Source organism: Bubalus bubalis, chromosome 11 (assembly GCF_019923935.1).
Source record: "Bubalus bubalis isolate 160015118507 breed Murrah chromosome 11, NDDB_SH_1, whole genome shotgun sequence".
Lineage (NCBI taxonomy): Eukaryota > Metazoa > Chordata > Mammalia > Artiodactyla > Bovidae > Bubalus > Bubalus bubalis.
Window position 1 is genome coordinate 53,484,565 of NC_059167.1, and position 21,882 is coordinate 53,506,446.

The window sequence follows — 21,882 nt, forward strand, 5'->3', positions numbered from 1 at the left end:
TACTACAGAATATTCCCTTTTGCCCCATTTTTAATTCATTCATATAAGTATGAACTTGTGGACTACTATTTTACTCAAAGGATTTCAATCTGTTACTATCATTAATTCCTGCTCAAATGTCACCAGACCTGGGAACTCCTTTAAGCTAGCTCCTGTGTTCTCTTGACATGGAATCATCATTCTGTGAGCACATCCACACTTGCTAGTACAAGCTGACGTTCCAGGTTCATCTTCTTTTTTTTATAATTGTATTTATTTTTGGCTGTTTTGTCTTCATTGCTGCACGGGGTTCCTCTAGTTGTGGCGAGTGGGAGCTACTCTCTAGTTGCAGTACACAGGCTTGTCTCATGGAGCAGGGGCGCTAGGGTGTCTGGACTTCAGCAGTTGCGGCACGTGGGCTCTGCAGTTGCAGTTCTTGGGCTATAGAGCACAGGCTCAACAGTGGTGGTGCAGTATGTAGAATCTCCTGTATTGGTAGGCAGGCTCCTCAACTACTCAACCACCAGGGAAGCCTTCCAGGTTCATCTTATAGTTTCCCTTCCCCATTCTCAGAACTAGTAATTTCTCCAAGGAGCATCAGGTTTAGTGATGAATGGGACTTAGAAACCAAGGTCTGGATACTGGTGCTAGGTATGTTCATTACTACCAGAGTGCTGTTGCTTCCAGAGCCTATCAGCAGAATTAGGCAGTATGGATGCACATGTACACAAACACACATCTATTTCACCATCTCTCTATTAAGTACCATGAATTTATTTCCAATTCCAAATCAATACCACAGGGTTTATTCTTGCTTTCCTCTTTCCCATTATTCTTGGTGTATTTGCTTGCTCAGTTTAGTTGGTATATAACTAAACTCCCAGCCACTTGACCCAAAAAAAGGGGGAAGTGGAGGAAAGAAAAGAAAAAAGGCCACCTTGGTTCCAGACATGTCCCAGTTTCTTAGTATGTCAGCCCAAAGGTGGGCCCCTAACTTTCCTGTTTCTCTCTCCTAAGTTGCAGACCCACATCTTCAGTCTATAGGTTCTGAAGGATATCACCTGAATCATACTGCCGACATTTGGTTGAAAACATAACTAGTTGTCTTTTCACCCCATCCATATTCTCCCTCTAATATTTTCATATAAAATAATATGAAGTCTTTTTCCTTTCTGAATAAACCATTATATTGTAACTCTTACAAACGATGCCATTTTGCTTAAAAAGCCTTCAATATCTCTTTACTTTATAAATTTATTATTTTGGCCATGCTGCACAGCTTGTGGGATCTTAGTACTGCCCCTAGCAGCGAAGGTGCAGAGTTCTAACCACTGGACTGCCAGGGAACTCCCTCTTCATTGCTTTTAGAATCAAACCAAACTATCTGAGAACAATAGTCAATCCCTTCCACTACCAAGCTTTAACTTAACTTCATCCTCCATTTATCATCCTTTGTTGTTGTTGAGCTGCTAGGTTGTATCCAACTCTGTCACCCCATGGACTGCAACACACCAGGTTTCCCTGTCCTTCATTATCTCCCAGTTTGCCCAAATTCATATCCATTGAGTCAGTGAGGCTATCTCACCATCTCATCCTCTGCTGCCCTCTTCTTGTTTTGTCTTCAATCTTTCCCAGCATCAGGGCCTTTTCCAATGAGTCAGCTCTACGTGAGGTGGCTAAAGTGTTGGAGCTTCAAGCATCAGTCCTTCCAATGAATATTATTTAGGGTTGATTTCCTTTAGGATTGACTGGTTTGATCTCTTTGCTGTCCAAGGGACCCTCAAGAATCTTCTCCAACATCACAATTTCAAAGCATCAATTCTTTGGCATTCAGCTTTTTTTTATGGTCCAACTCTCACATCCATATATGACTACTGGAAAAACCATAGCTTTGACTATGCCGCTGCTGCTAAGTCGCTTCGTCGTGTCCAACTCTGTGCAATCCCATAGACGGAAACCCACAGACAGAGGCCCACCAGGCTACCGTCCCCGGGATCCTCCAGGCAAGAACACTGGAGTGGGTTGCCATTTCCCTCTCCAAAGCATAAAAGAGAAAAGTGAAAGTGAAGTCGCTCAGTCGTGTCCGACTCTTAAGAGTCCCCATGGACTGCAGCCTACCAGGCTCCTCCGTCCATGGGATTTTCCAGGCAAGAGTACTGGAGTGGGGTGCCATTGCCTTCTCCACTATAGGGACTTTTATCATCCTTTACCCTCATGCTTATTAAATGAGCATATTAGCTACTGCCTAAAATCAGTTATCATAAAAATTTCTCTCATGCTCTAATGCTTTGTTTCCTCTTTATCCACATTAGTATTTTACTTGTTTTTCAAACATAGCTTAAAGGTCATTCCTACCATGAGTTTGCCTTACTTCTAATTATCCCCTTTTCTTATTCCTGTCACTATTGTGCTACTTGAATATCCTTCTCTGTGTTACAGCTAATAGTGTATACTTATCTCCCCAACTAGATTAGGAAATTCCCTTAAGGCAGAAACCAGTATTATCTTTAAATCTCAAGAGACTGGTATAGTATACCCAAATGATGCTCAAATCTGCACTATCAATTAAAGAGAGGACAAAGTTTTGACAGGTGTTAATAAATGCAAGAAGATATAGCTTTACATGGTAAAAACATGCAGGTAGGGACAAGAAAGGCTAATCTGTGTGTTGGTAAAGCCGGGGTGGAGCAGATGTTGCCTTAATGCAGGGTTTGGGAGAGATCTGAGACCCGTGGCAATGGTGTGGCACTGCCATACTGGAGTGTGCTTCTTGAAGTTAACATGCACACACTCTCCTGTGCTGTATACTTTTGAGTAAGCAAAACCTGGGATAGGGAATATGAAAAGATTAACTTTTCCCCTCTAAGAAATACACATTTTCAAGAAAGGGGAAGGAGTGATTCAACTCACTAACCACAGAGTCTTTAGGTGTCTTCACTTTCAAAACATCAGTTAAGTCACACTCATATCCCCTCTTCCTAACCCCAGCTCCTCAGAGGATTAACAGGGTTATACCATGCATGTACAACAATAAAAACCAACCCTTCGTAGGTCCTTGCTTGATCACTTCTAGCAGTAGCTCATATATAGAAAGCAAACATATGTGTTCAAGTTCCTCCTCTAGTACTGCTTTGGAAGCAACGTGGGAAAAGGGCATGAGGTTATGAAATATGGCATCAGATGGTCCTGAGTTTAAATCTTGGCTTAATCTAAACTTCTGTTTGATTTGGAGTTACTTAACTTCTCTGATGGAGAAGGCAATGGCACCCCACTCCAGTACTCTTGCCTGGAAAATCCCATGGACAGAGGAGCCTGGTAGGCTGCAGTCCATGGGGTCGCTGAGAGTCGGACACGACTGAGTGACTTCACTTTCACTTTTCACTTTCATGCATTGGAGAAGGAAATGGCAACCCACTCCAGTGTTCTTGCCTGGAGAATCCCAGGGACGGGGCAGCCTTGTGGGCTGCCATCTATGGGGTCACACAGAGTCGGACACGACTGAAGTGACTTAACAGTAGCAACTGAATCTTCCTATTTGTTGAGATAACCTGGAGGCCCATCCTAGAAATATGTCTGGGCCTCGACACTTTGAGTAAGCTTTGCTCAGCAGATCACCCTCAATTTCCAGATAGATGTGTATGTGTCTGTCCTTATGTACTCTGATAAGAAGTCTGCACACTAGCCAAGGGAACATGACAGTGGAAGTGGAAGGATCAATGAAATGCATAGCCTTTATTTCTACACCTCAATGATAAGCTCAATAAATCCTGACATAAAATATTCTAAGGCTTGATTAAAAAGTACCAGCATATATCTATAAACATGAAAAACTGTCTTAATATCTCTACCTGCATGTACATCAAGAACTTCAACTTGGGAGCAAAATATTAAAAAGTGTTCCCTCTCTACCCTAAACATGTGCCTCCTTCTGATGTCTTTAAAATGTGCATGGTATCTAAACAGAGAATCCAAAACAAATGAAAAGAAATAGGTTAACATCCTTTGTAGTTGCAAAAGTAGATCCAAACAGAACTATTTCCAAGTTGTGCAATAAAGGTTTTCATTGTTTCCACCTGTTTCTTATTCCTTAACAATTATAAATCTGACTTCTATACTGGCCACTTTTAATAAAATCCTCCTGTTACTAAAGTTCTATGGTTTTCCTGGGGCCGCATTCATGGTCCTTTCCTCATTCATTCTTGCTATGCCTTTCTTTTCTCTGATTTCAATCACCACAGATACACCAAATCTGTACTTGAGTTTAAAACTCAAATGATCAACTATCTTTGACACTATCTATCTCTATCTCAGATTTAATATGTTGGTAATAAGACATTAAAAAAAAAATGTCCTTTCTTTTCTCTCCACCCTAAACCTAATCTTTCTATATGCCTAAAGTGTTCAATGGCATTGTGGAGGTTTAAAAACAGGTTCACTAAATCTTTCTATACTCCTCCCTTGTGAATCCTCAGTGTGGACTTGGTGACTTATTTCTAACAAGGAAAATATGGCATAATTGACTGTACTTGACTTCTTGGACTAAGCCATAAAATACACTGCGCCTTCCTTCTTGCTCTGTCTTGGACTGCTCACTCTGAGATAAGCCAGTTGCTACGTCATGAGGACACTCAAATAGACCTGTGGAGAGGTACATGTGGTGAGGATGAGTTACAGCTGACAACCAGTGAGAGACTGAGGAGGTCCACCATGACCACGGTGAGCTTTCCTGGAAGCAGATGTTCCAGCCCCATGCAAGCCTTCAGACAACTGCAGCCCCAGTCAACAGCTTGACTGCAACTTGATGAGACCCCGAGCCTGAGGCACCCAGGTAAGCTGCATCTGAACTCCTGACCCACAGAAAGTCTGAGATAATTATTTATGGACTTGCCTGGTGGTAGAGTGGATAGGAATCCACCTGTCAATGCAGGGGACACGGGCTCAATCCCTGGTCTGGGAAGATTCCACATGCCAAGGAGCAACGAAGCCTTTGCACCACAACTACTGAGCCTGCATGCTGCAACTACTGAAGCCCATGAGCCTAGAGCCTATGCTCCACAGCAAGAGAAGCCACTGCAATGAGAAGCCCTGCACTGCCATAGAGTAGCCCTGGCTCTCTGCAACTAGAGAAAACCTATGTGCAGCAATGAAGACCCAGCAGGGCCAAAAATAAATAAATTTTTAAGAAGAGTCTTAAAACATACCTACTCTTTAAAAAAAATAATAATTTGTGGTTTTAACTAGCTAAGTTTTGGGCTAATATTTTTTCTTTTTTAAAAATTATTTTCAATTGGAGGATAATTGTTTTACAATATTGTGTTGGTTTCTGCCATGTATCAACATGAATTAGCCATAGGGATACATTATATCCTCTCCCTCTTAAAATTCCCTACTTCTCACCCCATCCCACCCATCTAGGTGTCACAAAGGACTGGATTTGATCTCCCTGTGTCATATAGCAAATTCCCACTGGCTATCTATTTTACATATGGTAACATATGTTTCACTGTTACTCTCTCAATTCATCCCATCCTCTCCTTCCCCCATTGTGTCCATAAGTCTGTTCTTTATATCTGCATCTCCTTTGTTGCCCTGCAATTAGGTTCGCCAGTATCATCTTTCTAGATTTGGGTTAATATAAAGTATTTTTCTCTTTCTGACTTACTTTACTCTGTATAATAGGCTCTAGGTTCATCCACTTGGTTAGAATTGACTCATAGGTGTTCCTTTTTATAGCTGAGTAATATTCCATTGTGTATATGAACCACAGCTTGTCTGTTCAGCTGTCAGTGGGCATCTGTTGCTTCTGTGTCCTAGCTAGTGTGGGATAGTAATAGTTTATTATACAGTAATAATAGCACATCCGGCCCAGAATTCAAGGGATACAAGTGGTGAAAGGAAATGAACGTGTTAAGCAAGCCCTCCTCTTGCTCTAGTCACACTACTCTTCATCCTTTCTAAGTAGAGTATTTACAAAGTGTCCCATGAGGAACCTGGAAGCCATATTTTACTCCCCCTACAAACTATATCACCAAGTTGTCAGTTTTTTCTCTTATCACTTGAGCCTGACCCAATTTTTATTACTTTAATTCATTTTTCAATTATTATAACATAACTTTGCAACTTTTCTACTTCCCTACAGTCTTTCCCAGCTCCATTCCATTCTCTACACTAATGCCAACAAGAACTTTTTCAAAATTACACCTGATCATGTTATTTATTTTTATTAAAAAATCACTACTTGTTTCCACACTGCAGAGGACAGAATTCAAATGCCATAGCATAGCGCGCCTGTTCCTGTCTTATAGCTCTTTCTCTCTCTCCCATGCTCACAGCCTACACTCTGGCTGGCTGTCACCTCTGCATATGCTGCTTTCTTTTTGTGTCGAAGACCTTTCATTCTTTCCTTGTAACTCTTGCTTATTTTTAAAGGCGCAGCTCAAGGTTTATCCAGACCTTCCTCCTTAATTATCAGGTCCTGGTTAGATGACTTCCTTACTTTACTTTCTTGGGGTACTTACCACAAAGATCAGTATTGTGTCTTCCACTAGAAGGTTAGCTCATGGGAAGACCAAAATCTATCTTTGATACTGAGATATTCATCTATTCATATATTCAAGTTCTATCTACTGAGCGACTTATGTTATTATGTATGTTATACACAAGTGAACAAAACAAATATGCCCCACCTTGGCATAGCTTGTAGTCTATTTAAGAAGAAAGATAGTAATAAGTACAATAAACAAACATTCTGATATATGAGTAAGAATTTTATGAGAGTAAACATGGGGACCAATTTTAGGTTGTGTGGCACACAGGTACACTCAAACATTTACTGAATGAAATGTTGATACCTTCACCACAGAGATTACGTGGGCCAGGCTCATTATATCCTTGCCAATACTGACTTTGTTTTTTTAAAAACATCTTTGCTCATACTGTCAATGTCACTTTCTTGCTTATACATTCTCAGTACTAAAAATCAATAAAAAGAACACAAGTTCAAATATACATTAAAAAAAGAAGCTTGATTAAGCACAAGTGGAAAACAAAAACTAGCTTTATATATATTATCAGAGTTACTCTAATAGATGGCTAAGATAATTTTAAAATAATCTCTTATAAGATCACACATTTTATTAAGTAAAAACTAATACTAAAAAAATGAAAGCCATGTCTTTCTGGTATTCAGAAGTCTGAAGTAATCATTGCTTAGCTTTTCTAAAAGAGAAAATTACTAGGGAATCCCTGCCTCTCCCATGGTTCACTGCCAATTGACTCACAAGTGGAGTATTTCAGGAAATATGGGTATGTGACAAAAGTTAAAAAAATCATGACCACTTGAAACAAAGCTCAATATTTTAAAAAGGGAATGGCAGGATGAAGAAACTATATATTAAAGTATATAAGACAATTTCATTAATAACTAGTCATTAATTTAAAATATTATATAACCAACCAAAAAAATCAAAACAAAACTTGGTAGTAAAAAGAATATTTAAATGTTACTTACAACAGCTGAGAAGGTCGCTGGGGCTAATTTCCTATATTAATATAAAATGCATAAAAAAATTCCAAAAACAAATTTTGCCTTGGATTATAAAGCTTGCATTTTATAAATGATGCACATATTTAGTGCACATTAAAGAATAGTAATACAAAAAATTAAATGAGTTAATCCCTTCATAAGTACAAGTAGTTGGCTATAATAACATTAAATGATTGGCCCTTTCCTAAATTCACCTTCATGGTCGTGAAAATTTTAAATTAATTAGTATAGATGAGGAAAAAGAGCTTCTGTTTTACCACATGTTAGTCTTTCTAGTTGAAATATGAGATTTCTCTGGAAAATACACTCATCTGTTTGTTTTTAGTGGTGTATTTCAACACCTAGCCAGGATTTGTGCCAAGGGACAGAGGCAGTCACCAAACTTGTTACACCACAAGCTTTTTTTTAAACAAATTGATGATTGCCTAACTTCCTTGTGAATTTTCATAGGCAGAGAGCTTTTTATTTTTCTTCTTGGCTTCTGCAATGGAATTTCACCAGTTTTTAAAGGTATTAACTTCGTAACCTGCAACAATCATCATTTTAAATCAGTATAGAAAAACTGTCAGATGGGTCAGAAATAGGGTTTACGTAAGTCAAAATTATCTCTGACAGTAGCAAGATTTAACCTTCTGAGCAAACCCCAATAGACCAGCATTACAACTGAAATGATTAACCTAATGTGTAGTTGCTAAGTCATGTCCGACTTTTTGAGAGCCCATGGACTGTAGCCTGCCAGGTTCTCCTGTCTATGGGATTCTCCAGGCAAGAATACTGGAATGGGTTGCTATTTCCTCCTCCAGGATTAATCTAATACATAATTATAAATATTGCTCTTGAAAGAGCAAATTATTTTCCTACTTTTTTTTTGCTAAAGGTCTAGTATAAAAATATTTTCTTCTCTCTATATTTCCCTGCCACGATAATGCTAAAACATATCTATAGTCTCCTCAAACCTCAGGGGTTAAGGGCATATTAGCCTGTTTGAGTTGGAACACTGCTTCACATAGTCAAAGTGTTTTTTTAAGGCACTCTAAGAACTCTCAAGGACAGTAAAACAAAAACATTCCTGTTGCCTACAGATCTTTCAGGTATATTTTCCCTCAAATTTTTCTAAACTAAATGTTGTGATAACTGGTTTTTCTTTGTTTTCCATGGTACAGTCTTTAAGTTATTTTTCTTTTACTTGAAGCCACTCCTTCATTTTCAACTTGCTGAGCAGGCAGGCTTTTCGTTTCCACGGAAACTGAATTCCTGTGGCTTCGGGTAGGCATTCTTGTCCCACCAATCTAGGAGAAGAAGCAAAGAACAGGACAGTTTAACATGTTTACAATACAGTCAACTCTATTGTTTACACATGGAATAATTACCCTGCAAATTGTCCTTTATATATTTTTAGCCTCTAGCCACTTAACTGTCTCTATGCACGCTTTAATCTGACAGTTTTAAAGTATGACATTTTCAAATAACAATCAGGGAAGCAGACAGATCAGGGTAAACTGAGAGAAGTAAAGAGGAAAATCACTCTTTTGTGATTTTTTTAAATTTGGAAAAGTTTGAAAAGTTAAATGAGGAAATGAAGGAACAACAGACCTTTAGAGCAATGTGCTTACAATAATGAAACTGAAGGGCAGTAGAAAAGAAGAAATGAAAACTAAGAAGGGAGGGAAAGGAACTATAAGAAGGTCAGGGATGATAAAGACAGAGAAGAAATTATGAATTTGAGAAACAGATAAAGAGAAAAACATAAGAGTCCAAAAGAGAAGAAAGATACAGTTTGAAACGAAAACTGAAAAATACCCAACAAAAGCTGTAGCTAAAATGACTTAAAACACTGATAACTCATTCTGTCTATTCTTCCACTTGTTCCAACTAATTAACCACATTTATGTATTTTCTTGGCCAAAGTTAACAATGTACAAGAAGTTGTCATTTCTAAAAGGATTCTCTAAATAATAAGAGTGGAGAATTGAAAAATATAAACAACCTTTGTAAACCATAAAATCACTGTAAATTACAAAATAATCCTCAGTATCTGCATTCTAGCTATTTCGCCAAAGGAATTATGGACATTTGCAGATTAATACAGAAAGAAAAAAAAAACAGAAAATATCCACATGATATACAAGCGCTAGATGTTGTGGAGTGAAATATTGAGAAGAATAGAGGACTCAATAATTTTGACTCAAAGATTTTTGGTAGCAGGGAAGGAAAAGTCAGATTCACTCACAGAGAAGAAAAGTTTTCCTTCAACTAACTCGAACTGGAACTTCTTACATGATACAAAGAATGGGCTACATGGTAAACAGTATCTCTAACAATGGTTTTACAGAAGTTTCTGAGAAATATCATTCAACTGTTATTTCTAGGAAGGATGCTATAAAGAGTATAACATTAATTATAACTAAAATATTGAGTTATAAAAAATACTTAGCATTAAAACACAATTTACTTAACATTTTATTGTACTTTTAATAAGGCACTGCAGTCACTAATTACTAACACTTGCTTTTATATTTTTCCATATCCTACTTATCAATTTTTAATTGCATCACCATAATTTTATTCTATGTATTCTTCTGCAAATTGCCTCAAATATTTAATGAAATAAAAAAGTATACATAAAAACTGCAAAAAAATTATAACTCTGCTTTTCATAGGAACATAGGGATTTAACTGTGTGGTTGCCTTGCTCATGCCCTCACTGGGCAGGCTAATAGAATTTTCTTTAGTTGACTATAAACCTTACAAAAAACAGAAAGTTTTGCTAAAATGACTGGGTTCACAAGAGCATACAACTTTACCTATCCTTCCAATAAACACTGTTTTTAGAATGGTGTTGTGATTAACATGGCAAATATGGACATCAGGTTGAAATGCATAGTGAAATAGATTAATAATAAACAACCTAGTGGAACATTTTATTTCAGAAAAGATCCTACCTTTTGTTGCGCTGTGGGACCCAGTGACTTAGGTGGAAAAGTACAAGGTATTCTTCCGTGATGGATATGATATGGTAATAAGAGACTGGGATCTAAAGGGACCCAGGGAACTGAGAGGCTGGAAGGCACACCAGGAAGGCCGCAATGTGTTTTATGCAAATTGTACGCTGTCCTAGTAACTTTTCCATCAGAGGTTTTGTAGATCAGGAGCGAAGAATCTTCTGCGGCGTGAGACAACAAGTAGGAACCCTCCTGCAAGCTAAATTCACACAGTAAAACTCAACTCACTGATTCACTGTGTCAATTTCAATAGCACTTTCTTAATCATGATCTATTAATAAAATAAAAAAACGATTAGGGGGATGGGACATCATCTCTAAAAACACTCTGTTGATCAATAAGATTTAAGAATCTTCTAATCTATTTTCATGCCTTTTCAGCAACTAGTTTTAGTTCTTATTGCAAGTTCAGGATATATAATTACTTTCTTTTCATTGTTATGTCAGTCAATTTGGAAGTTTTCAATAATTTAATGGGAGACAAATAGTCTGCCTAATTCTCTAATTCCTGGACAACACATAACGAAAAGTACACAGACATATGAGTATGTAAGAACATATACATACCATTTCTATACACGACATTTAATTAAACAAGCACTGTACCTACTTTCTGTCTACTAATAGGCGAACAGAGATAGAAAGGTGAATGTGACACACTACACTGCAAAGTTTAAAATAAAGCGGCAGAAACAGTTAACAGAACAATCACAATATGAGGGGCCCTGAGAATAATAGCAACCTAAGCAGTTAATAGGTACTGAATGTTTATCATGAACTAACTGTTGTCATTAAATCCGACACAACAAATCTTGAAGGGATAAAATTATTAATTCCATATTAGAGACAAACAAAAATTAGAGATATTAAGTACTTTGCCCAAGTTCTGAGTGCAGGACCTGCATATAAACCCAGGCAATCAAACACCAAAAAAAACCCATACCCTTTATTATGATCCTCTACTATCACAAAGAAGTTCTGTCAAATCTGCATTAAACCCTTTCTCTTTAGAAAGCTTTAAGGAATTCAGTGTACCAACATAAAGAGGTAAAAGGATATGATTGACATCCTGTGTGTTCCTTTTTTGTTGTTGTTGTTTTTACACTCTTCTAGTGCAAAGGTACTATGGAGGATATCAGTTCTTCCTCACAATCTATCATTAAAAACAAGGATTAATCATACTTATAAGTCATTCTTCTCTAGAATTTGTGAACCTTACCCATCAATGGCTTGTAAATGCGATTAAGGATACAATGTAACAACAAAAGCAAAAATGTGAATAATGTACTTTGGAGATGGAGTAAGGGACTACAATCTAAGAAATATAGGTATTTTTCCAAAGAAGGCATACAGATGGCCAATACCATTAATCATCAGGGAAATGCAAATGAAAACCACAATGATATACCACCTCACTCCTGTCAGAATGGCTATCACCAATAAGACAATAAATAAATGTTGGCAAGGATGTAGAGAAAAAGGAATCCTTGTACACTATTGGTGGGATTATAAATTATGCAGCCACTATGGGAAATAGTAGGGAGGTACCTCAAAAAATTGAAAATTGAACTGTCATATGATCCAGCAATTCTACTCTTGGGTATTCATCATATATCAAAAGATATATATATAAACACCAATGTTCACTGCAGTATCATTTATAAAAGCCAAGATACAGAAGCAAGTTAAGTGTCTACTGATGAACAGATAAATAAGATGTGATAAAAGTACAATGGAATACTGCTGCTGCTGCTAAGTCGCTTCAGTCGTGTCCGACTCTGTGCAACCCCATAGACGGCAGCCCACAAGGCTCCCCCGTCCCTGGGATTCTCCAGGCAAGAACACTGGAGTGGGCTGCCATTTCCTTCTCCAATGCAGGAAAGTGAAAAGTGAAAGTGAAGTCGCTCAGTCGTGTCCGACTCTTTGCGACCCCATGGACTGCAGCCTACCAGGCTCCTCCGTCCATGGGATTTTCCAGGCAAGAGTGCTGGAGTGGGGCGCCATTGCCTTCTCTGACAATGGAATACTACTCAGTCATAAAAAATGAAATCTTGCATTTGCAGCAACATGGCTGTATCTAGAAGTTATTGTGCCATGTGAAATAAGTCGGAGAAAGACAAATACCATATGACCTTACTATATATGGAATCTGAAAAGCTAAAGAAACAAAATTAAGATAGACTTACAGACACATAAACAAAAGGGTGGTTGCTGACTGGGGGTAGTATGTGTGGAGAAACAGGCACAGGGGGTTGAGGAAGTACAAACCTCCAATTATAAATAAGTCACAAGGATGTAACACACAGCATAAAGAATATAATAAATACTATTGTAACAACTTTGTATGGAGATATATGGTTATTAGACTTATTGCAATCACTTCATAATGTATGAAAATATCAAATCACTATCTAGTATACCTGAAACTAACATAATATTGTACACTAACTATATTTCAATTAAAAAAGAAAAGAAATACAAGCAGCCACTAGAAGCTGAAAATTAGGCAAGGAAACAACTGCCTCCTAAGAGCCTCCAGAAGGAGCCAGCCCTGCTGACACAAGTTTAGTCCAAGAAGAGAATTTCAGATCTTTGAGCTCCAGAACTACAAGAGAATAAATTTGGGTTGTCTGAAGCCATTAAGTTCGTGATAATTTGTTACAGTGGCAATAGGAAGCCATTATAATAGCTGTACAGAAAAAAATGTTTAACTGTAAGCCCAGTAAAGCCAGATGCTATTATATTTCCTTCTTATTTATATTTTCACAATTCCACTTTGACACAACAGAATAAATTTTGTATTTCTAGGTTATTTTCTGTCTATTCCTAACAAGATGTATTCAAAGTTTTTTCACCCAAGAAAATTAGACATATCAATGAAAAACGCCTCCAGAGTACTTACCTACTTAATTTTCTTAGAATGTGTTGGAGGATGTTAAATAAACTTGAAATCCTATTAAACAGAAGAAATCCAAATAAAATTAAGGAACAGAAAAACTTACTCTTAACAACTATAACTCCTTGGAAAAGAAATGTCTCAGTAACAAAAGAAAACAACTATCAAAATGTATTTCTAACTTGACTGAATTTTAGTATTTACTTCATTTTTGCCATTTTCTGATTTCCCTTAAAAATCATAAAGTATTTTGGCTTGTGTCAGTCAGAGCAGTGATCAGTAAAGAGATCACTATTTTATATTTAAGCTATGATTTTTTTTTAAAGAATGTATTTCCCTTTGAGTTCGTGTTTTTTAAAAAAATGTTTTTGTTTTGTTTTTATGGCTGTACCACACAGCATATGGGATCCTAGTTCCCCCACCAGGGATCAAACCCCCTTGCACTGGTTCATGGAGTCTTAACCACTGGACTGACAGGAAAGTCTCTCAAACTATAAATGTTTTAATAAGTTTATAAGTTTAAAATTTTTGAAGTTTAAAACGTCTTTAGCAGAATTAATCTGCAGAAGAGTTTGCCTTTTAGAGATGGTGGTGGTGAATTTCAAAGAAATTGAGAGGTACTTTAAATCAATAAAAGGAAATGAAATATAAGATATTGATTTAAATATCTCTTCTAGACCTACATTCATTCCCTTGATTATTTATTTAAAAAATGGTTTTCGTTGGGAGAGGTAGAGCAGGCAGTGCATAAATGTACGGAAAAGCTTTTCTATTCACATATGTAAATAAAAAGTTACCCATCAAAAGAAGTAATACTTATAACAGATGTTTAAGTATAAGCAAATAAGTCAAACTTGAATCTGCAGCCTTCAAAAACTATGACAAGCCCCAAAGCTGGAACTACAGAACTAATATAAGTCAGGGTGATTTCCCATCCCTTCAGATGAATCAAACATATTAACTACCAACTGTCATCCTAGCTCAGCAGTGCGCTCTGGGGAAAGTCACTCCAAGTTCCAGTTTCCTCATGTATAAAATGGAGATTAAAGGTACCACCAGTTTTTCCTGGAAAGTTGTGAGATGCAAATTAAATTAATTTCAATCTGATGTACAGTAACAGTTGGTAGAAGAACAAATTTTTAGAAGTTAGAATACCTGAGTGAGTGTATATATCCCTGAGCTCAAAGTCTGACTGGCCTATTTTTTCCCACCTCTGGAAAGAAGTGAAATATGTGTGCCCATAGTTCACCAAGATGGAAGACTCCTCTATTGTTTTAGCCTCTTTTTCTTAAGTAGAAATACTGGTGCCACTAGAACATTTAATTTGGAGATGGAAATGATTAATGTAAAATGGATCACAATCTGGGTCAAGGAAAGCCTCAATTTATAAAAGGATGAAAGTCTTGAAAATAAATAATTTAAATCAATATTTAGTGATAAAGGAAAATTAATGATCATGTTAACAAGCTTTTAAATTCCTACCACAAAATTTCTTACTTGAGTGCTGAAAGTTTTTCTTTCAATTCTTCTGAGGTAATTTCTTCAAGCAGGAAAAGCTTTGATGTAAATGCATCAATATGTCCTAAAATAAAAGATCAAACTTAAAAAGAACAATTGCTGTATTTAAAAATAAAAAAAGCTAAGTTATCCAATCTTTTTAAAGATGTTTTTACACAATTGTCATAATTATAAAGGAACTTTATATTCTAAAAAGAGAAATAGACATTTTATTAAGTTTATTAAGTAAAGCTGTATTTTAAAATAATACCAGAAGTCAGATTATAAAGGAATATGTATTAATTCTAAAATATTTGCTGAACATAGAAAAGTTTATACACGTCCACATCAAAAAAATCATCTCTTAAGTCTACAATTTAAGAACTGTTGAAACAGTGGTTTATAATTTCTAGTAAACTTGCATTTTTATGGAAATTAAATTTTTAGAGAGCTTCCCAGGTGGTGCTGGGGTTCCCAGTGGCTCAGCAGTAAAGAATCTGCCTGGAATGCAGGCACCATAGGAGATGTGGGTTTGATCCCTGGGTCAGGAACATGTGCTGGAGCAGAGCATGGCAACCCACTTCAGTATTCTTGCCTGGAGAATCCCATGGACAGAAGAACCTGGTGGCCTACAGTCCACAGGGTTGCAAAGAGCCATGACTGAAGTGACTTAGCATTCATGTATGCATGTACCATAATATTATAAAAGCAAGCAGATAAAATATAGTTTGGGTATGATAAATACATTTCTCAGACAAACTTGGTTAAGGTAAAAACTTGGCTTAATTATTCACAATAGCCAAGATGTGCATAACCTAAGTGTCCACCAACAGATGAAAGGATAAAGGCGTGATACACACACAAATAATGGAATATTATTCATCCATGAGAAAAAAGGAAATACTGCTATTTGCAACAACATAAAGGACATTGAGGACACTATGTTAAGTGAAATAAGTCAGAAAGAGAAAGATAAGTACTGCATAACAACTTGTATGAGGAATCTGGGGGAATAAAAGTCAAACTCATAGAAAGAAGTAGAAAAGTGGTTCTCAGGGGTTGGGGGCTAAAAGGGTACAAACCTTCAGCTACAAGATGAATAAGGTCTGAGGATCTAATGTATAACACAGTGACTCTAGCTGATAATAGTAGATTATATAACTGATATTTGGTAAGAGAGTAGAACTCAAATGTTCTAATCAAAAAAAAAAAAAAATACCTGGAGGTGATGAATTTGTTAATTCAACTAGATGAGAGGAATTCTTTTACAATGTATACATATATCAAATCATTATGATGTATGATTTAAATATCTTAAAATGTTATTAGCTATACCTCAATAAGCCTTAAAAAAATCTAGCTTATTTTTTAATTAAAGCACATGATAAGATTTCCTACGGTTTAAAAAAAAAAAATCAAAATAGTCTGCACCAAGTCTTACTTTCTTATAAACATGACCTAATTCTAGAATTCAAAGAAACAAAAGAGCAAACTCTCATGATTACACTTGCACATGTTCTCCCACAAAACAGGTTGAGACACAACACTGAGGCCTTGGAATGTGCCAGGGAAGTGATAGAAAAAATGGCGTTTAGTTAAGTGTTATATAATCACATTAATACAAAACCCATGTTATTACACCAGTCAAAAACATCAATCGCTAAGAGTATAATATTCACTAATGCTGAAAATAATATCACTTTAATTTTTTTAGCTTCCAAAATTTGGTTATCAAAACACATGACTTGGATAGTTGACATCAATCATAATACAAAAAACCTGCAAATAATTTAGTATCTCATTTCTTATCTTGCCCCCTTTCATTTCATCTGCTTTGTGCTCATAAAAAAGAGTCAGAAACATTTTTACCAGATACTTTTCTTCTAAGACAACAAATCTTTTCCCATGCCTACTTATTCTTTCCTGTGCCAAGTTTCGGTTTCACCTCTGCATTTCTAACACTCATTACACAGTGACGTTTCTAATAAAAAGGACACAGTTTAATGGTTTAAAGACTGTCAAAAGGCAATAAATATTAAGTACAATAAAACAGTTTAGACATTTACTAAATGTGTCTTTGAGGAAACTCACAGTTCTTACCTTTTTAAAGCAATCTCAATGAAAAGTTGTATTATAGTATATGTCAAATACAGTTAGTAAAAAATATACAGAGAATACTGCACTAAGTTCTATGAGGGCTTCAATTCTCTCAACATTGGAACATTTTAACCAGTGGGCCTCAAATGAGTTCAGATGTTTATCTCCTCAGTCCTTGGGGCAACTGCACAAGACTTGGGATGGCAACAGCTTCCTAGCCATTAACCCTCGTAGACTCTTGCATATCACAGTATGCTATCCAAATATTTTTTTAAGTGTGTCAACGTTGGAAAGGTTAGTTAATACAAATCAGGGCTTTACATACATGCATGAATTCATACATATATATATACACACACACACATATATATATACTCACACACACGTACACACACATACATATATATATATATATATAGGCAGTCCCTACTCTACATGTAGTAGGGGATGATAAAAATAATCATGCATAAGTCAAAATTATGCAAGCGATTTTAATAATCAATGGGAAAAATTACAATTGTTCCATTACCTTTAAGATTTTTTGATCAAAACATTATAAATTCCCCATCAGTAATAAATGCATGGAGAAATGAAGACAGTAAAAACTAATCTTTATTTAGTAGACTATAAATAGCAAACACTAAGATTTAAAGTATTATTTCATTATAAAACTCATTAATAGTAGTCTGAATAGTGCTTGTCACTTTCTCCTGTTACAACTTATGATAGGGAGCAAGCACCTTTTCTATGCTGTGGAGGAGGGTCACACTTGCTGATCATTGTTGGATCAGCTCCCAACGTTATACCCTTTGCACTTTTAAGGTCATGAAATATCTCAAAGAGTTTCTTCAATGTAAAATACTGTGCCAGGGTCATTTCTTCATCCTTTATGCCACAAGCACTTTCCTTATTTATGTGAGTCAGTTCACTTTCACTAAGTTCCTCTGGTGGCTTATCTTGTCTCTTGAACCTCAGCAGTGTCAACATTTCTACTGTCAGTTATTTCTTCTATAATTTCATTTATATTCAATTCAAATTCCATTTGCAGCAGTATGGTCTTTTGTTTCTTTGCTGTGCTTTAACTTTTGTTGGCCAATTCCCTCTTCTGATTATCCACTTTTACAAAATATCATGTGAGTTTATCACTGGGAGACAAGGAGGGAACACAACTAGACATTTTGCTTTCTATGCATGATCTCAGTGACAGGTACACAGCGACCAAAAACACTGACAGACTCTTAAAGGAGTGATATGATTGGTGACTGGTCATGATGCACGTCTGTTATTTATGTAGTGATCTGTGGACTGAAGAGTCAGCAGTAAAGTTGGTAGTTTACACAATTACAGTTAATATACCTTTGTAACTGACATTTGTGGATATCAGAATAGCACAAAGGAAGGACTGCTTGTATGTCGACTATGCAGAATTGATATACATTAGATAACTGAAAAGTAGATACAGAAGTTGTGGTAAGATGACTTTTGGAATTTTCTTTAGGGAGTACATATTAGTGTTTGGGGCAAGAGGAAAAAAATAACACAGCAATCTAAAGGAAGAGAAGAACATGTTCATAGCAAAGCAGGGAAACAAAAAACAAGTATTTTTATTCTACCTAAAAAGGAGACTAGGAGCTACAGGAAAGGTATTCAAGGTATGGTCCCTGGACTACCAGCATTAGCACCACCTGAGAACATGCTACAAACGCTGAAGTCTTAGGTTCCAATCCAGACCTATCGAATCAGACACTCCTAGGGTCAGGGCCAATAATCTTCAATCTAACAAGCTCTACAAACGACTGCGACACACAGTCAGTTTAGATAATTGCTGAACTGGAGTCCTATAATCAATATGCTCTTCAGTTTAAGTGACATTTTGTATCTCTTGTGTTTTGTATGATACGCTGTATCTGAATCTCTCAATCACACATGTAAACTCTACCCTCACTTTTCTCTCCATCTAATGCCAAAAAAAAAAAAAAAAAAAAAGCAAGCTCTAACGCACTGGTCCCCGGCTTTGATTTCTGAGAAGAAACTGTCTTAAATTTCTTTGAAATTTTGAGATCATAGAGCTGGGCAGGGAAAACTGACAATGAAATGCCACAGTTAAATGGAGGAGTGGCTAGCAAAGGTTGAGTGAGGAAAACACAGGTCACAACTTAGAAAGGACGAGGGTGCATGATTGCATGGGAAAGAAATACGAGCACGTGGAAATCTTCTGGTTAAGATTTTATCCCAGTTTCTAAGACACAATGAATTATTTGTATTCAGTCACACTGATTAACATTGTTATACACACAGTGCTTCATTTTTGTTACCTGTGACCTCCCCCCTCCCCGTTTTTTCCTAGCCCTGTTTAAGGTTTACAGCAAAGTTATGAACACTTAAAAATTGTGACCAGGACTTCCCTGGTGGCACAGTGAATGAGGATCTGCCTGCCAATACAGGGGACACAGGTTTGATACCCGGTCAGGGAGGATTCAAAATACTGCAAAGTAGCCAAAGCCCCCTGCACCACAACGACTGCGCCTGCATGCTGCAACTACTGGAGCCCATGTGCTTAGAGGCTGTGCTTAATCAGAAGCCCGGGCACTGCAATGAAGAGATGCCCCTGCTCACTGCAACCAGAAAAGTCCATGTGCAGCAACCAAGACCCAGCAAAACCAAAAATAAATAAATAAATACTTGAAAAAAACGGACTAAATTCTGATCCTGCCACTGATGGACTCTGTGGCATATATGAGGGTTTCTTTTTGTTCTTGTTGTTGCTGTTTTAAATAAGCAGCATCTTTCATTTTCAACAACAAAGTCATCCTTAATAAACCCGAGGATGCTATACTGCACAACTCAGGATGACCATTCATATGGAATGGACCGGGCACACTGTTTCTTGGACGGTGTACAATGTGGAGATAATAAAAATATTTTCTATTTTATATGTAACAGAACTCTACAACAACATTCAAAGGAGAGGACCACCTGTCAGTCCACTTACTTCACATGAATAATGTTCAGTTTTTAATTTCTTTAGAGAAAAAATAAAAGCTGTAATATTTTCTTCTTGTATTCTAACGGCTTATCTTACACACATCTAGGAAGAGTAAAATGAATACAGTATATAAATTCTGTGGTTTGTTATCTACCATTTCCCTTCTCCTTGACTTTTACTGTTCCTTCAACCAATTATGCAAGCCAACGTCACTCTCTAAAAAATACTTATTGGGCACCTCTGTGTGTCAGATACTGTTCCAGGTGCTTATGATATATCAATAAACAAAACAGACAGAGACAGGCCATAAATACTATGAGTGATTAAATTACATAATTTGTTAGTGGTTACCAGAAAAAGGGAATGGGACTATATTCAGAGCCAAAAACCAGAAGAAGCAAGACACCTGGAGATGTGAGTCTGGCACTGAGGGCTGCTTCTCTCTTAGGAGCACCTGTTAATCTGGAGAAAGCAATTGAGACCTAAGAGATGAACCAGAGTTTTCAATAGTCTCTCAGGATTAGAAGAACAAAAACTGGTCTATGAATTAGATGAACAAATGTTCCGAGTTGGGACACAGGCTCAGTGCTTCTCTACAAGGACTTATAGCTTCAACATACAGTGGCACACATGGATAATATTTATTATAGCAAAAGGATACAAATAAAAGGACAATCCAAAAAAGGAAAAGAAGTGTGGGATCAAGTTCAGAGAAAATGAGATGCTATCTTCAAAAGTCCTTTGTTGGCTTTCTTCGGGATGATAAAAAAGCTCTGGAAATGAACAGTGATGATGGTTACATGGCACTACGAACGTACTTAATCACAGTAAATCATGCACTAAAATCATACGGTAGGACCTCCCTAGCAAGCCAGTGGCTAAGACACTGTGCTTCCAGTGCAGGGGCATGAGTTAGATCCCTGATCGGGGAACTACGAGCCCACATTCTGTGGCCATAAAATAAACAGATATTTTTTTAAAATGCATAGTAAATTGTACCCTGGAATTGTTAAAATGGTACCTTTTATGTTACAAACATTTTTCTACAATTAAAAAAAAAAGGCCTTTCTCACTGGAGCCACACAAGATCCACTTAATTCCTCCAGCAACATCTTTTTGTACCAGATAAACTTAATGAAGACTCAGCACTCAATGCTTTTATTGGGGGAGGCATCATGCAGGCAACCCTCTGCCTAACACATACCAAAATTCCAGACACTCAGACAGCAGATGTTCAGAATAAGCCATATTATTTATACAAACAGTGTAGGTACAATGAGCCCTCCTTATCAGCTAATGGACGTCTTACATCAGCGTAGGAAACTGTTTACTAGCCAAGTTCCCAGATGCTACATACAGCCAGCCTTGCAAGCAGGCTTTTCCAAAAACTGGCAATGTCAGACCATGAATGGCAACATCCCAGCAGTAAGTGGGAAACATACTGGGCTTTCTAGGGTGCAAAGCTAAGCTTCAAACTACCTAACTCCCTGTAATTGGATTACAGTGAATCCAGATTGCTAGTGTAGTCAAGAGTAATACAGGAAGACAACATTGTAGCTTTGACATCATGTCCAGAATTTTTCATATACAATTTTCTAGCCCCTGATACAGAATATTCTGACATACAATGAAGAAACATGGAATAAATAAGAAGAGAGAAAAACAACATGGCACGGAATGAAGTGTCCCTGTAAAAAGATATGCTGAAACCCTAAATTCCTACTCCCTCAGAAAGTGACTTTCTTTGGAAATAGAATTGTTGTAGATGTAATTAGCCATGATGGGTGGACCTTTAATTCAATATGAATGGTGTCCTTATAGGAAAAGGACAGAGACATACAGGAAAAAAGATCCTGCATGATGACAGAGGCAGAGATGAA

The 21,882-nt window shown here is 36.9% G+C and overlaps 1 protein-coding gene across 7 annotated transcripts in view; it reads right to left on the reverse strand.

Annotated features, from left to right (window-relative positions):
* Nucleotides 1–6,174: 6,174 nt before the first annotated feature.
* Nucleotides 6,175–21,882, reverse strand: part of ICE2 (interactor of little elongation complex ELL subunit 2) — a 65,968-nt gene continuing 50,260 nt past the window's right edge. For 5 of the 7 annotated variants that reach the window (XM_006043276.4, XM_006043278.4, XM_044925516.2 and 2 more), the window contains 4 exons: nucleotides 14,920–15,004; nucleotides 13,429–13,479; nucleotides 10,468–10,726; nucleotides 6,175–8,814 (listed from right to left, as the gene is read on the reverse strand). In XM_006043276.4, coding sequence (XP_006043338.3) covers nucleotides 8,692–8,814; nucleotides 10,468–10,726; nucleotides 13,429–13,479; nucleotides 14,920–15,004 — 518 coding nt within the window. In that variant the 3' untranslated portion in view covers nucleotides 6,175–8,691. The other 2 variants (XM_006043279.4, XM_044925517.2) reach the window with 2 other exon arrangements.